General features: G+C 36.8%; 1 protein-coding gene across 1 annotated transcript in view; it reads left to right on the forward strand.

Moving 5' to 3' along the window:
- Nucleotides 1-18,718, forward strand: part of TMPRSS11D (transmembrane serine protease 11D) — a 69,674-nt gene that overhangs the window by 15,428 nt on the left and 35,528 nt on the right. The window contains exons 2-3 of the mRNA XM_033425559.2: nucleotides 6,449-6,570; nucleotides 8,453-8,571. Of these exons, the coding sequence (XP_033281450.1) occupies nucleotides 6,449-6,570; nucleotides 8,453-8,571 (241 nt within the window). The remainder of the gene's footprint in view (nucleotides 1-6,448; nucleotides 6,571-8,452; nucleotides 8,572-18,718) is intronic.

An 18,718-nucleotide genomic window follows, 5' to 3' on the forward strand; every position in this document is an offset into this window, starting at 1 on the left:
ACCTGTAAATAAGGGTTTTTAATAGGGATTAAATTAAATGAGGTAGAAAAGTTCAGCCAGTACATGGTATGCACTCAATAGATGGCAGAGATTATTCTCTGATCTATATTTTTGTCACTATTTAAAATAAGAATGCACAGCATACAATCTTACATAAAGTCCCTCCAAACTATAGTAAAATTATTTTTTAAAACCCCCTTTGCAGAGTCATTCATAAATTTTTCCATAGCAATGCCTGATGTGGACTCTGTAATGGGTATTATGTAGGAATGGGGCATATCCTGGCAGACAAGATGCATCGCTACCTTTCATGAGTTACAGCCTAGACTATGGATGCACATGAGGGGATAAGGGACTGCAACAGAGAAATTCATTGGGCATTATGAGATCAGATGAGGAGAAAAAGGTATCTACCTGGAGGGAAATGAAAGACATTTAAATTATTTTAAGGATAAAATGAGAATTAACCAGGTATGACATTTTCCACGCAAAAGACATCACATACAGAAGGGGCTGTGACATTTGATCTGGCTGGGGTCAAGTGGGCAGGTGAGGATGTGGCAGACGATGAAGCTGCAGGGGTGATATGATTGGCCTTAAATGCCATGGAAGATTTGAATGCCATCTGAGGATTTTCATGAGCTATAGAAAAATTTCAAATGAGGTATTATTGGAAGGGGAGGGTGTCAGACCCTAAGATCTACATTTTTTAAATCCTTTGAAGGATTTTAAAGTGTTGACTGGAAAGAGGCAAAAATCTTGAATTCATTGGAAAGAGGCAAAAATTTTGAATTCGATCTGGATTTCTCTTTTTCCCACATCTCATAAGTGAATCATCAGCAAATCCTCTAGGGTCTAAATTCGAAATATATCCACACTCTGACTACTTCTTACCACCTCCACTGCTACCACCCTTGTCTAAACTACCATCGTCTCTCACTTCGATTATTTAATGACCTCCTAAGTGGTCTCCCACACCATCCAGGCCCACTATTCCCCGCAAAGTACCCAGAGTGATCCTATTGAAGAAATAGATCTGAGGTCAGTCTTTGCTCAAAACCCTCAAAGACTTTGTCTCACTGAGAATAAAGACCAAAGTCCTTACTTTCAAAGCCTTAAGTGATCTTCCCCAAACCACTGACTCCCTGATCATTATCTTTCTGACCTTATTTTCCTCCAGTATCCACCACCCCTAACTTTCTCACTCCACTCCAGTTCAGCTGTCTCTCTTGCTGGTCCTCAAATTTACCATGTGAGCTCCTTGCTCAGGGCCTTCAAACTGCTGTTTATCTGCCTAGATAATTCTCCCCCTGGTATATTCATGGCTTGCTCACTCACCTCCTTCTGATCTTTACTCAAATGTCAACTCCTCAGCAAAGGCTTTCCTGGCCACTCTATCTAAATTTTCAGCACCCCATACTTATACTTCTTCCTATTTTTTCTTTTCTTTTCTTTATTTATCTTACTCATTTCTCTCCCCCCATTATTAGGAGTGCTATGATTCTTTTCATTGTATTCCCAGAAATTAAATTTTTCCTAGAACATTGCAGGCACTCACCAAATGTCTCTTGATAATGGAAGAAGGGAGAACATTTAAGAGGTATTTCACATAATACAAAATAATAGCAGCCAGAATTAAGAAAGAGATAGAGGTGATGGACAGAAAGATTTAGGCAGTAGGTATAAGCACCAATGACCTCTCAAATGTGGGAACTTACCAAGAGGGAGCAGGTACAGCTAATTCCTGGATCTTTAACGGTACCAGATAGATGGTAGTGACATTCACCAATATTAGAAATAGTGGGACATGAGTGCAGGCTGGAGAAAAAGCAAGTTCAGTTTTGAACTGAACTGTTATATTTAAGGAGGTTCTAAAACATCCATAAGATGTCCAATGCATAATTGAAAATAATGATGTAGAGCTCAAAGACAGAAGTCTGGGCTGAAGATCTATCTTAGAAAATATTACCTTATTATATGTTTGCTGAAACCAGGGCATAGGATGGGATCATTGAGGAAGAATACACATCAGGAGAAAACAACCGTGGACCAAATCTCTGTTACTATCATACCTAAAATCTTATTTAAATGGACACAAAATTGTCTAAAAGTCCTCTACGGACATACTATGTATATCTGAATTTGCCATTACCCTGTCGCTGTTTTCCTCTATTCTTACAAATAATGAAAAGTTATTGCCAAGTGACTCTATTAATCCACAACCATATATTGCTTCTAACTATGTGTCAATGGCAGAAGTTAACTAGTATTCCTACATAAATCTGATATAGTAATGTAAGGTGTAATTTCAAATTAAAATTAAATCAACAATTATTTTATTACACATTTACTATGTGTAAGAACAAAATCCTAGCACTCAATTTAATAAGCACTCAATAGATGTTGATTCCCTTTGCTTCCTCCAAGTGATGTCACAAGAGATAGGAGTCCCCAAATTTTTTCCATCTCTATAGTGTGAGGGAGGAAGTCTACATCAGAGGAAGCCCATGTTCTTTTATTCTAACCACCCTGGTTTCCATTTCCAGCTCTGTCATTCCTGAGTTATTTACTTTCTGAACCTCAGTTTTCCTATATTCCAAATAGGGATCATAATACCCATCTTACAAGACTAATATGAAGATAGGCAATAAGCATGTATAAAGTCTGACACTTAGGTTCTCATAATAAGAGCACAGAATAAGTTTTCTAAATTCATGTAATTTTCCAAGTCAATGAGAGAGAGAAAGAAGGAGGTGGAAGCTGGTTAAATATTTCACAACTGCATATTTGTTTTGCTGTTTAAACACAACCACTAAAAATTTTACTAATCAGGATCATGCTTTAAAAGCAAAGTATTTGCTTGAAGATTTCCACTGAATATGAGTCAAAATTCAGACAGTGTTAGCAAATATATTTTCTCTAATAGTTTGCAGAGCAAATATTGTACACAATTCAGTGTGTGTTGGCATAAGCTTTATAATCAGCCACATACAGAGGTTCAATGACAAGCTGCACTGCTAACAAGAGAGCAGATATTTCTTCAGCAGTTTCTACAAGGTGGAACAACCTATTCTTATGTAATTAATTATGGCTTGTGAGATTAAGGTAATTTGAGCTCCACACCCTTTGTTTATTGAGTCACATGTCTCATGGTGCTTTTTAGCCATTGGGTTTAATATGTTTTCCATGAACTGAAGCAAGGTTGGTTCTAAAGCCATTCCCATGGGAGGCTCATCCAAGCTAAAGCATATGCTGACTCTAGCCTATGGTTTTTGCTTTTTGGTATTTTGGCTTCCAATTTAAGGCTTGTTTTTTAGTAACTTCTCATTCTACACTCGTAAATCTTGATACTTCTATTCACCTCTGGAAATACAGTCAGTCCCTTGTTTGGGGTTTTTTTTTTTAAACATCTTTATTGGAGTATAATTGCTTTATAATGGTGTGTTAGTTTCTGCTTTATAACAAAGTGAATCAGCTATACATATACATATATCCCCATATCTCCTTCCTCTTGGGTCTCCCTCTCACCCTCCCTCTCCCATCCCTCTAGGTGGTCACAAAGCACCGAGCTGATCTCCCTGTGCTATGCAGCTGCTTGCCACTAGCTATCTATTTTACATTTGGTAGTATATATTAGTCCATGCCACTCTTTCACTTCATCCCAACCTACCCTTCCCCCCACCCCATGTCCTCAAGTCCATTCTCTACATCTGCGTCTTTATTCCTGTACTGCCCCTAGGTTCTTCAGACCACTTTATTTTTATTTTTTTTTTAGATTCCATATATATGTGTTAGCATACGGTATTTGTTTTTCTCTTTCTGACTTACTTCACTCTGTCACCTTATTTTTGATAAAGGAGGCAAGAATATACAATGAAGAAAAGAAAGCCTCTTCAATAAGTGGTGCTGGGAAAACTGGACAGCTACATGTAAAAGAATGAACTTAGAACACTCCCTAACACCATACACAAAAGTAAACTCAAAATGGATTAAAGACCTAAATGTAAGACCAGACACTATAAAACTCTTAGAGGAAAACATAGATGAACACTCTATGACATAAATCACAGCAAGATCCTTTTTGAACCACCTCCTAGAGAAATGGAAATAAAAACAAAAATAAACAAATGGGACCTAATGAAACTTAAAAGCTTTTGCACAGCAAAGGAAAACATAAACAAGACGAAAAGATAACCCTCAGAATGGGAGAAAATATTTGCAAATGAAGCAACTGACAAAGGATTAATGTCCAAAATTTACAAGCAGCTCATGCAGCTCAATATCAAAAAAACAAACAACCCAATCTAGAAATGGGCAGAAAATCTAAATAGACATTTCTCCAAAGAAGATATACAGATAGTCAACAAACACATGAAAGAATGCTCAGTATGACTAATCATTAGAGAAATGAAAATCAAAACTACAATGAGGTATCACCTCACACCGGTCAGAATGGCAACAAATCTACAAACAGTAAATGCTGGAGAGAGTGTGGAGAAAAGGGAACCCTCTTGCACTGTTGGTGGGAATGTAAATTGATACAGTCCCTTGTTGTTGAGGTAGGGGGTCAATCAGTATAAAACTTATTTGGGTTGGCTTGCTTCCAGCTCTTCTTTTGACTCCCCCTGCTGAGTACCCACTGATATTTACTGAACTTACAAATGCCAAACACTGTGCAACTGTCACCACATGTCATTGGCACAACAAACCCAGTAGGAAACAGAAGAGTAAACTGAGGCTCAAAAAGTCAGCAAATGTCAATGGGCCAATTTTATCCTACTAGAAAATTACTACAGTTAGTCATTCCCAACTGTTGGACTCTGGACCAGTGTCACTGAAAGTCAGTTTTGATTAGCATAGCAAAATGAACAAATAAGAGCAATGTAGTAAAAAGACATCATTAAGCTAGAGCTAAATTATTCATCTAATTTATTATGAGATTATGTCCTTCCTACTTTTATCAATTTAAATGCCCTTTTATTAAAAAATAATATTTGAGCGTGGTCAATTTTTGTAATGTTTAATGTGTTTATTCAACAAAATTGAAAGTTGGCAAGTTTATGTCCACCTCCAATAATCTTCTGAAATGATACTGGTCCCATAGCCATAGCATACAATGTGCAGGTGGTACAATGTAAAATACCAGGAGATGCCCTTTCATCAGTATGTGAGTTGGGTAGAGCCCAAACAATATCAGGCAACCCTGCTGTGAAAACTAAAGTCTGGGAATCACTGACTCTCAGAGCATTCCATTCCCACTTATACCAGAATGTTAGCAAAACAAATAGAAAAAATGGAAATCTGACTATATTCTAGATAAATGTAAGTGCTTTTCAGTTCTGTTAAGGCTTTTAAATCTAAAACACACCCAGGAGTTAACACATACAACAAATATTTATAAATACCATAAATCTATGGACCACCTATATATGCCAGGCACCCTACAAACTATCAGAAACATATGCATGAATACCATCTTTATCCTCAAGGTTCTCACAGTCTAGTGGATAACCTACTTAATAGAAATATATACTTTATACACTTAATATAACCTCACTGATTTTCAAATTAGCCTTGCGAGGCAAGTATTATTTCCATTTTTTCAGATGAAGAAAATCTCAGATAAATGACAATATGATCTCCAAGCAAACAAGGGATAAAACAGGAATTCACATTAAGCTCTTCTGGTGACCTCCCCAGTGTGAGTGTGTGTGTGGTAGGGAGAGAGGCCATGAGGAAGTACTTGGATTATATGCGTAATATAATGCCAGATACTGTTAGTACAAATCTACTGACTTACACTGCTGTTGATGATTTCATGGGTGAAAAAAATTATGCAAATCCTCTGCTGCTGGTATAGTTCTAATTAATTACAGGTGCTTATTACTCTCCTGGATCTCAGCTCTCAGCCTCTAGACATATCCTCATTTTAATAACCCGGAGAATATTACAGTGAGAAATGCTACTGTCTGACTCCCTCCACCCCTCTCCCCACCCAAAATGATCTCTCTTCAGCACATCCCTGAGGATGGTGCCCAGGTAAGGGAGCTTACTACAGTAGTGTCCAACATAGGGTCTTAGAAGGAGTTGTAGTAAAACAGAAATAGTTGTTATTCTTGAGAACCTCATCAACTGGCAGAAGAAGGAAAAGCAATTGCAAACCTGAGGTCAGATTTCCTTATTTGTCTATCAAACTATCTAAATGTCAACATTTTAGTGCTGAAAAAAAAATTGAAAGAAAAACCATTAAGGAGAGTGTTGAAGGAGAGTGTTGTTCAGTTAGATTTCATTTCCAGAACTATATTCCTATCAAGAAACAATCGGTTTTTCTATAATAGAGCCATGTGCAAGCTAAGAGACTTCAGAAGGCAGAAAATGATCATGAGAGCTGAAATGATTGCTTCTCTGAGTGAAATGAGTGGTCTTTGATCTTTTCTCTTGTTCTAAGGCCATCAGGGGTGCCATCGGCCTCAAGATCTGTGAATCCATCCATAGTATGTTTTGTTGTCATCGCAGTTGTGGCGATCCTGGCAGTGACCACAGGTTTACTTGTCTACTTTTTAGCTTTTGGTAAGTACCAGAAGATTGGATATACCACTCTTCAGATGAATTAACTAAATATACTTTCAGATTAAAAGTTTGGCATTCTCACTTTTATTGCCACTTCTATTTCTTAATACAACATAATTATATATTTATTCATATACCCCTGAATATATGTTCATGTCTATATTTTCTCTAATTCAGTATTTTTTCTCTTCTTTTTCTTTTGGCCTTTTTTAGTATACTAAACAACATTAAACCCAGACAAGAATTATTCTAGCCAAGGGAAAAAACTCAATATTTTTCTGATGCTAGAGTTCACTTGTTTTGTTCTTTCATTAATACCATGATTTCCTTCTTCATTTAAAATTTGCAAAGGACCTTAAGTTTCAACATCTAAAAGTTGGATGTATCTAAATATTTGTTAATTCACGACCTGTCTCCCGAAAATAATCTTAGGAGCAGAACAATTATCATAGGAGATGAATTTGAAGTTAAGAAGTAGAAAGAGGTTTAAAAACAAACTTTAAAAAGGATTCTGTTCCTTTTTTTCCTCTTAGTTTCTTTAATTTTTCATTACATCATAAAAGTAGGAAACAAAGAAATAATACAAAGAATGCATATACCCTGCTCATTCACAAACAACTTAATATCTCAGTGAATATTCTTTCAGATGTTTTAATGTAGATAAAATGTGTCAAATTTCACTAGATAATATATGTTATAATCTGTTTCCTTCACCTGAAAAAACACTTCGAGTTTTTTTTTTTAATTTTGCTATAATCCTGTTAAATTATTTAAATCATTGGGGCAGGGTGGGGCAGAGTGTGAAGGCATATGGGTATGTATGAGTGTGGAGACTGAGTAAGAACAAACTTATTTATTCTAGTAACTAGGAATAATCTTTTCAGTCAATCTAGTTATAAAGTTGTGGCTAAATTTTGCTTTTGACTACATTTTGCTATCAAATTACCTAGAGACAAATATGTCCAAGGTGAATTACAGAAGAGTGAAAAACAAACATCAAGTTTCAGATTAAACTAATGAATTTTCGCTCTTAACAGCACTGTATTGTCACACTTAAACACAAAGGGTGAAGCCTTAAATAAGTCCTCTTCAAAGTGTATACCAGCGACCACTTATGGCCCTAGAAAGACTTGTCCTTCTGCCACAAAGGACCGCACAACCCTATCCCCATGATCTCAAATGCTTTCCCTGATTGAGGTATTTCTCTGCATAAATTATGTATGTGAATGATCAAATGGAAGCATGGAATTTTTTCCTGAGACAGGTTAGGTTATGTCCATGTTCATAATGTTTCTAAGGTAAGGACAAGTATGTTTTAGGAATTTTTATTTCCTTCACATAGCTTAATATATCCATTGGAAGACCCTTTGTGATGGAACTAGTTCACATTGAACAACCAGATTAGCTTTCTTGTCAGAAGTTATTTTCTAGCTTAATCCAGAGAACCAATAAGTCACTAATTCCTCTAAAAAGAATAGTATTTGAAATAATTTTTAAAACTATTCAGAATTACTTTATTCCTTAATTATAAATGAATAATAGTGTATTATAGACATTAATATTTCCTGAATGAATAAATCTGTAATCACAAATCTCCCTAAAATATAGTAAGAATGAAAATTATGACACTACTGAACAATTTAATTTCTCAAATAATGCTGCTCTGATTTTCATGCATTTTTAACACTTCCAGCATTGCCAATCTTTTTAAAAACTGAAAGAAAAATAATTTTATTATAGTTACATATTAAGTTTAGAGTTTTCTTTCAAGGGAATCAAATATTTTTTAATTGTATAACATAGCCTCCCATAATCCTGTATAAAATACAGATTAAAGTACTTAGTAATGTGAGATTGATCCTGCCTTTTCTTTGTTTTACAGGGCAAAAAGATTACTTTTACAGTAGCAGCTTACAAATACTAAATGTTCAATATACTGATGAGCTAAGTTCACCAATTACACAGAAATATAGATCTTTGAGTGAAAAAATTGAGTCTGCGGTAAGTTAATATTTGCATTTCCTCTTTATTATATCATAAAACAATTATGATAATAAACCTAATATTTTGTGATATATTTGCAACTCCTAGATGCTCTGCATATTCTCCTCCCCAAATGGTTAAAGATATGTTTCATTGTGCTTTTTCCAAGTCAATTTGTACACTTTGTACAATTTGTACACTTGTTCTTATTCATATTTTCTTACATCATGAGTGAAAAGTTTTAGGTCATGAGTAAACATTTTTTATGATTATGACTTCAAAGATTGGAAGTCTATTGTTTATGCAATTTGAGCATTTTTCCTACCCTCGAGATTGTCTTTTTAAATCCTTTCCATTTTGCCTTCTTTCCTTTTTTCTTATCCAACTAAACATATGGGTAGTAGGTGTTAAAATACATATTAACATAGTTTGGAGAATGTCATACTTTGGTTCAATGATTGACATAGAAAATATACAAAGAAAGCCTGGGCTCTCACTTGAAAAGACCCCCAGGCTGCTTACCAGGAAACCTCACAAGCAGACCCTTAGCACTGGTTTATCATCACAGACCAGGGTTTGGCCTTCAGCCCTGCAGAGTCAGAGCTGAACAATCTCAGGGTTGCTCACTTACCCTTAACGTTTTCTAAGATTCCTAAGGTTATAAATTAATCCAATGGTTCTAAAACTTTAGCAAAATCACCTGGAAGGCTTATTAAAAATAGAGTTCTAGGCCCCAGTGTCAGAGTTTCTGATTCAGTAGTTAGAATTTGCATTTCTAACAAGTTCCCAGGTGATGCTGATGCTATGGTCCAGGGACCACACTTTGGGAACCACTGAGTTAATCTATAATGAGAATTATCATGGCTGGGGGACTGAATCATCTACTTGTCTAACACCCTTTTCCCCTAGGGGCAAACTACACTGGGAGCCAAGTATTGAGAAAAGTGCTTGGTGAGCATTAAATTAGAGCAAGGGAAGTTAGTATATAATTTAAATGTTTAATCAGAATAAGCAGCTGAGTCAGAATAATCTGGGAACAGAATCTAGGCCAGGAGGCAGTGGTAGGGTTAATATTGGGGAACATCAGTTTATTATGCCAGAAGTGGGAGCCTCCTGTTCCTTCAATAAACTTTTTTTAAACATCAATCCTGTCTAATGCTGTGGACATACAAAAAGTGGAGTAGATATTGGATCTGTCCTCATGGAGGTTAGTCTAACATGGGAGATTAAACAAGCTTACAAATATTTATAATATAAGGTATGCAGTGAGTATGTGACATGAGAGCAACGCAGATGTAAGTTTGTGGTAAGAGGATAAATGATATCCAATTATGGAGATCAGAGACAGCGTCTTATAAAAGATGACTCTTTTCAGGTTAGCTTTAGAATGAGTAGGGCACACCACAGCTAAAATATGAGCCAAGGCATAGAGAGGAGAATGTGCTTAGCTAAAATGTTTGGGTTTTATCTTGTAGAGAGAAAGTCTTGAGCTAGAGGCAGAATGATGCAAACAGGATCTGACAGATTCATGTTCCGAATATAAAAATTATACTATAAAGAGAAGAGCCTGCACACAGTAACGCTAGTTAGAAGCTCATTACCGTGGTCCAGAAGAAAGCCAAGGGGTTAAAACTTGAATTAGGGCATATTCCAGAAAATGTGGAAATGCACATAAAACTTCCATTTTAGGCTTACCAAAGCAATCCACCTCCCCAACTTCCTACTTTCTCTTCCCAACCTGCTCTTAAAAAATCAATAGGAATATTTAGTTATATCATTTGCATCATGAGAGCCCATTGTTTAGACTTCAAACCAAGAGATATTCTTTTTTTTTTTTAGTATTTAAAGAATATCCTTAAATTTATTCACATTTATTTAAAAATGCCAGTTTTTAAAAACTTTGGTACTTTGTCATTAGTAATGAATTACTTCACGACTGACTGCCCACACAGTTTAGACGTTGAAAGGTGCTGATTTATGCAATAATCGGTGCTTGGGTTAGTAATACTACTCTGAGGCTGGACCCCACAAAATACACACACAAATACAAACTACACAGACAAATACAAAGAGCCTGTGAGTACCTCTGTCTCAGGCAGAGGGCAACATGCACATCTGAACAGATTTTCTTGTGATTAACACTGCAAGAGACATTCTTAAATTTCTTGACGAAGACACTAGAGACAAACATCTCAGGAGGTCAGTCTGAGGACAGTTATTCATAATGAAGTCCTCACATCCACACAAAGACATCATGTAATGTTTCAGCTATTTACCCAGTCTAATAAAAGGGAGCAAACTGTAAGTATGTATATTGAGAATCCCAGCTTCATTATAGGGAATTAGAACCCAACTATTTGTCATTAAAGCAAGATGCCAGAGACATCCTCAGCCCTAAAGAGGTCACTCAGTTCCTGCCAGACATATCAGATATGTCAGGTCAGCGCATCCTTCATAGAGCATATGTAAAATTGCAAAAGACTGATATGGAGAGAAACAGCATAAGGCATAAAGCACAACGTACATATTCAGCAATGTGAAAAACATAAACTAAGTTTCTTTTCAAAAGTACTACCAGCACATTTGGAAGATATTCAGTAAGTCTTTAAAATCCAATCCCAATGACAAAAAAATTATACAATCTAATTTGTTATTCTTGAATTACTCTCAAAAGTGGTCTATAAAGTAAATTGTAATGTATAAAGTGTTATCAAAATGAAAATAATTTTAGTATTGTCTTTTGTTTTAAAGATAATAAAAAAGTAGAAAAGTCAAGGCATTCAAGAAATATAAAGAGAAAGAAATATGCACAAAATCTCAATACTAATATATCCATTTTTAATATTTTGATGTTCCAAGTACTTTTCATGAAAACTGCATAATCATCCATGCACAAACACATATAATTTTCTGTCAGTGGAATAAGACTATACATGCTTGTTTACTACCACTTTTTTCTCAAAAAATATGTCATAGAGGTATTTAAATATCAATGAAGAAATATGCCATTTTAAATAAATAAATAGTATTATAGTGCGTAAAGGTACAATATTTTATTTAACCAGTCCTCTGTTGACAGATGTTCAAATTGTTTCCAGTTTTTCACTATTATATCCAATATTCTGATGACCAGTCTTGTTGATACATCCTTGCACACCTGAGTGATTATATTCTTGGGACATATTCCCAGAAGTAGAATTATCAGAATATAGGGTTTATGCTTTTATTTCTCTCTAGAGATTTTTAAATTTCTTCTTCAATTTTAATAAAGATTTTATTTTAGAAGCATTTTAGATTTATAGAAAAGTTGCAAAGATAATATAGAGTTCTCATATACATCACACCCAGTTTCCTCTATGATTAACGTTTTATATTACAATAGTATATTTATTGCAATTAATCATCCAATATTAATACATTGTTATTAACCAAATTCTGTATTTTATTCAGATTTCCTTTGTTTTTACTTAATGTTCTTTTCCATTTCCTGATCCCATCCAGGATAGCAAATTACAGAGTTGTCATGTCTCCTTAGGCTCTTGTAGACTATGACAGTTCCCCAGATTTTCCTTGTTTTCGATAACCTTGACAGTTTTGAGGAATACTAGTCAGGTATTTTGTAGAAATGTCCCACAATTGGAGGCCTTCTGATGTTTTTTCTTATGGTTAGACTGGGGTTTGGGGTTTTAAGGAGGAAGACTATAGAGGAAAAGGGTCATTTTCATTACATCATATGAAGTGGGGTACATATCAACATGACTTACCACTGTTGACCTTGATCACCTGGCTGAAGTAGTGTTGGCCAGATTTCTACACTGTAAAGTTACTCCCTCCCTTTTCCATATTATACTCTTTGGAAGAAAGACACTATGTACAGGCCACACATAAGAAGTGGAGGAGTAACAAGTTATGCTTTGAATATTTAAAGAATATTTGAAATTCTTCTGTTTGTCTAGTTTCTCCATGTACTAATTCAACCATTTGTTTATATCAATATAGTGATCTATGCATTTTTAACATTTATTTTAATTTCTAGATTGCACTCCAGAAGTGCCCAAGTTTACATTCTTATCACCAGTATATAAGTATGCATAGGTATGCTTATTTCCCCTACAGCATTAACACTATGCATTGTAAACCTTATTAATTGTTGCTAATTCAATAGGTAAGAAGTGATATCTCACTATTATTTTGGTTTGCATTTCTTTGATTACTAGTAAGATTTAATCTGTCTCCCTATAGTAATAGGTCATTTTTATAATTTCATTTGTGAATTGCCTGGTCATGACCTTGCCCATTTTCTTACTGGAGCCTTTGTGTTTTTATATAAATCTAGGGAAAAAAATTCTTTCCTTGTTAAAATATTAAAATTTGCCTGTTATTCATTTGCATATATTTCTCTAACGAGATTTGACTTTCAACCTTGTTTATAATCTAGGGGTTTTTTTTACTGCCATATAGATTTAATTTTTTAGTTAGCCAAAATTATCAATTTTATCTTTGATTCACCTGTAATTTATTTTGTAATAAGATAGAGATCCAGCTTTTTCCCCTAAAAGAGCTAGGTCGTGGTACCAAAACAGTATATTAAATAGTGCAATGGATTTATTTGTTGTGCCGTCTTTATCATACACTAAATTCCTCCTTTTCTTTTTTCTGTACTCCTCTCTCTTTCACTGACTGGTCTTTGTCTGTACCAGTACCCAGCTATTTACTGTGGCTTTATAATTAAACATCTGGCAGAGAAAGATTCCCCTTGAAATTCGTCTGATGTATGATTTCTACAGTTAATCTCATTTATTCATACTTCTGTAGAAACACTTTGGATAATACTCTAATGTAGTATTTTATAGTTCATAAAGCACTTTTACATATATCATCTAACCTTCAACTCACAATGGGCATGTAATTTTTATAGATGGGTAAGTGAATACTGTGAGAGATTAAGAAACGTGACAAAGGCCATTCAACTGGAAAGTGACAGAACAAAAATTCAAACCAAGGTCTCCTGATTTCAAGTTCAAGAATCATACCACTTACCAGTGGTAACATGAGTACCATCATTATCCTTGTTCCATAGTCAGCAGTGTTAATTAATACTTAATGAGCTGTGGAATAATCCCAGAATTTCTATTATATTAAGCAATTCACTTTTCTGGTTCACAGTTTATTCATTAGTAAAATAAAATCATTGAACTAGATGATTTTTATAGTACATTCTACCTCAAAAAGTCTATGATTATGTGGTTTTCACACAAGATATCCATGCCACCGAATCACCTGTTTTTCTCATCGTGCCTCTCTGGCCACTCCTTCTCCTCTGTATCTTTTATAGATTCACCCTCCTCTACACTAACATTAAATGTTGAAATTCCCCAACTCTTTGACCTATGCGCTCCTCTCCTCTCACATTATTTTCTATCTCTAGATGATCTCACCCATGACCATTACTTCTACCAACACTTATATACTAATGACTCATGCTGTCGTCAGCCCAGACTTTTCTTCTGTACTTCAGACCTTTTCCCCCAACTGCCAGCTTAATATCTCTACTTGGCTGTTGTAAAAACATCTCAAATATATTATGTCCCTAAATCAAACTCATGATCCCTCCACGCCATACTAGCCTTCTTCCCATAATCCTAACCCCATTGATGATAATACCATTTATTCAGTTTTCCAAACCAGAAACCTAGAATTCATCCTTGACATACTGCTCTATGTCATTCCAAATATCCAATCTATTACCAACCCCTGTAGGTTTTATCCCCTGTATTTCCCTCAGATCCATTCATTTCTCTCCATATCTGCTACCACCATAACCATCCAAGCCATGACCTCTACACCGAAGTGCCAAAATAGCACCATAACTAATTTACGTTATTTTGTACCTAAAATTGTTTATCCACATGCAACCAGAGAGATTGTTCTCAAATTGCAAATCTGATTCTATTATCCTCTCATTTAAAACACTTCAGTGACTTCCCATTATGATGATAAAGACCAAATTCTTCACACACTAACAAGACTTTCATGGTCTGGCCTTTCTATATAACTCTAGCCTCCTTGCTTTCTAGGCTACAACTGTCCTGGCCTTTGATTCCTTAAACACAATCTGTTTGTTCCTACCTCAGGACTTTGTATGTGCCATTCACTCCACCTGTTAGGCTTTTCCTTTCTCTTCAACCAGCTAACTCTGATTCTTCCTGAAGATCTCAGTTTCATAAACATTCCTCTGAGAAGCCTCCCTAATCTCACTGACTGGATCAAATCCCTCTACTATATAGCTGCACTTATCACAGTTATAATTCTGCTTAAATGTGGATGATAATATGATTAGTGCGTATCTCCCCCATTAGATGTAAGCTCCATGATGGCAAGGACTGTCTATTTTCTCCACCAGTGTAACCCAGTGCTTGAAAGAGGGAGCGTGAAGCATAAGAGGTGCTCAAAAACTGTTGAATGAATGAAAAAATGAATAAGGTGATTTCGAAATAATGAGAGCATCTGTTTGCAAAATATGTGTATCAAAACTATGAGTGCATTCTGATTGAATGGGCCTCTCCAAATAAAACAAGGGACTTCAATCAGGATTCATACCTGGGATCAACTGAACCATTGAAACTCCCCTTTGGCATCAGGGGTGGTATTGCAACAGATTCTGCAAACAACAATTGCCATTTTTTCCAAAATATACCTAATGACTGTACCATGAAAAAAAACTAGGGCACAGGAAGAGAAAGACAGCAGTATCAATTTACAATTAATCTTATCACATCCCTTATACCATCAGGGCTTTTAGTACAGCCATTTAATAAGCACTGGTTGCTGCCTAATGCCTAAAAGAGAATTTGGTACATAGCTAGCATTCAAATATTTGTTGAATGAATGAATAAATGATACATTCTATCTGTTGGTTCCTGTGCTAAGTGCTAGGGACACAAAATAAAGATGTCATTGCAGTCAGGATGAAGCCCACAATGGTCTCCAAGATGGAGTTGTCATACCAGAGAGGGATTCACGATAATTTTATTGGAGTCATGGAAGAAAATACTCAAATGTCACTCTACATGTGTTTTTCTCTTTTACGAAAGAATTTTTAAACAAGAAGAAAAAGAAAATAGGGAGAGAAGGAGTGAAGGAACAAATAAACAAACTTAGCTTTGTTACTATTTAACAAATGGATTGACACTGGCACCTTTGTTTGGTTTTATGTCAAGTAGTTCCACACAATGTGTGTGAAAATATCTTGAGGGATGGGGTGGGCAGTAACACAACAGAACTGACTGGGCATCAGCACACTTTTACCGGCTCTCAGTAGATTTAAATGATACACAGTTTCCACTAGATTTTAAAATTATATTATCTAGCTCTAAAAGTAAACTAAACCTCCCCAAAAATTAATATGAGGACTGAGAAGAATCCTGCAAAACATAAATAAATTTAAAAACCTGCAATTTGAAGACAACCCTCATATGAAGTAATGAATATGCAATATACAATAATGAATAAGTAAATGAACAGTTAGGTAACAGAAGAACTGGCTACAGCCATACTGCCAGGTTAAGCAATGCTTTTTAGAAGATGTTTAAACACACACACGCACACCCTGTCCCTTCAAGGTATAAGTGTGAGAAATTAACTGCTTTTTATTTATTTTTTTATTTTATTTTATTTTTTTTGCGGTACGTGGGCCTCTCACTGTTGTGGCCTCTCCCGTTGCGGAGCGCAGGCTCCAGACACACAGGCTCAGCAGCCATGGCTCACGGGCCCAGCCACTCCGCGGCATGTGGGATCTTCCCAGACCGGGGCACGAACCCGTATCCCTTGCATTGGCAGGCGGACTCTCAACCACTGCGCCACCAGGGAAGCCCTTAACTACTTTTTAAATAAATAAGAGAAAACTTGGGAAATACATGTTTAACAATGTGTCCAGCATTAGGTGATTGAGTTCAGTTGTTTTGTTTTACTGAAAATTAAGGGCTTAGACATGCACACATAAAAATTTGGGAGACAAAAATTACCTACCATGTTTGTTGATTTTGAACACATTTCTTAAAATTTGTATATAAATATAATTAAACTCCTTTGATTTGATTTGAAAGGGTAGCCAGTTGAAATCAGGAAAGATGGAAAGTCACTTGCTGAACTTCAACAAAACCCTTGCATGATTAGTGGGAATGACAACTTAGTGTCATGATTTGTTAAGTTCTGCCAATGAACTTCATGCATCTGGAGCCACATAATTGTGTGGAAACTTCTTCAGTGCTTCCGACCAAGTATTTAGATTAAACTTAGAATCATACCTTTGGGTCATTTTATCACAGTGTTTCAAAAATTATAAATTCTGGGCTTCCCTGGTGGCGCAGTGGTTGAGAGTCCGCCTGCCGATGCAGGGGACATGGGTTCGTGCCCCAGTCCGGGAGGATCCCACATGCTGCGCAGCGGCTGGGCCCGTGAGCTATGGCCACTGAGCCTGCGTGTCCGGAGCCTGTGCTCCACAACGGGAGAGGCCACAACAGTGAGAGGCCCACATACCGCAAAAAATATATATATACATATTTGAAGAGTACTGTAGTAATAGATAGATTATATTGTCATGTATTTTATCTTTTTTCCTGAAAACTGAGTTTCCAGATCTTCTGATTAAACAGAAAAGAAAGTTTGTAACTGAAGGGTGACTGAAATCACAAAAACAACATTATTACTATTACTCAGCTCATGAATATTATGCACAAAACTGTACCTATTGAGAAATGTTATGAGGTAGGTATGTGAGAGATGCTTCCACCTCATCAGTTGTTCATGTAATTTCAACATTAAATACTAAAATACAAGACAAAACAAAAAATATACCTACCAAGTAAGAAGGTACTGAAAATAAGAAGATGATTTACCTTCATGGGGTAGCTAATAAGATCTCTTCTCCCTCAAGATGAAAAATATGTGACAATTATAGACATTCTATGTGTAATGTCTTACCCTTCGTATGACCTCACCTATTAACCGGTTTAATGATGGTTACTTTGTTAGAATTTACCTAAATAATCTATATCTCACTTCAATTCTTATCGATTATGAATATTATTGAGGTTTGAGGATTCTAGGCTATTCTAGAATTCAAAGATAGTATTGTCAAGAGACCTTCAAGATGGCAGAGGAGTAAGACATGGAGATCACCTTCCTCCTCACAAATACATCAAAAATACGTGTTCATGTGGAACAACTCCTACAGCACACCTACTGAACGCTGGCAGAAGACCTCAGACCTCCCAAAATGCAAGAAACTCCCCATGTACCTGGGTAGGCCAAAGGAGAAAGAAAAAACAGAGAGAAAAGAATAGGGATGGAACCTGCACCTCTGGTAGGGAACTGTGAAGGAGGAAATGTTTCCACACACTAGGAAGCCCCTTCACTGGTGGAAAAGGGGGGAAGCTTCGGAGCTACAGAGAAGAGTGCAGCAACAGGGATGCAGAGGGCAAAGCGGACAGATTCCCACACAGAGGATTGGTGTCAACCAGCACTCACCAGTCTGAGAGGCTTGTCTGCTCACCCACCGGGGTGGGTGAGAGCTGAGAGCTGAGGCTCAAGCTTCGGAGTTCAGATCCCAGGGAGAGGAGAGGAGTTGGATGCGTGAACACAGCCTGAAGGGGGCAAGTGTGACACAACTAACTGGGAGGGAGTCCAGGAAAAAGTCTGGAACTGCCTAAGACTCAACAGACCATTGCTTTGGGGCGCACGAGGAGAGGAGATTCACAACACTGCCTAAACGAGCTTCAGAGACAGGCACGAGCTGCGGCTATCAGCGCGGACCCCAGAGACGGGCATGAGATGCTCAGGCTGCTGCTGCAGCTACCAAGAAGCCTGTGTACAAGCCACTATCCACACCCCCCTTCTGGGGAGCCTGTGCAGCCAGCCACTGCCAGGGTCCCGTAATCCAGGGACAACTTCCCTGAGAGAACACACAGCGGGCCTCAGGCTGTTACAACACCATGTGGGCCCCTGCAGCCACAGGCCCGCCCTGCATTCCGTACCCCTCCCTCCCCCCAGCCTGAGTGAGGCAGAGCCCTCTAATCAGCCGCTCTTTAACCCACTCCTATCTGGGTGAAGAAGAGATGCCAGAGGGTAACCTACATGCAGAGGCAGGGCCAAATCCAAACCTGAA

Source organism: Orcinus orca, chromosome 4 (genome assembly GCF_937001465.1).
Source record: "Orcinus orca chromosome 4, mOrcOrc1.1, whole genome shotgun sequence".
NCBI lineage: Eukaryota > Metazoa > Chordata > Mammalia > Artiodactyla > Delphinidae > Orcinus > Orcinus orca.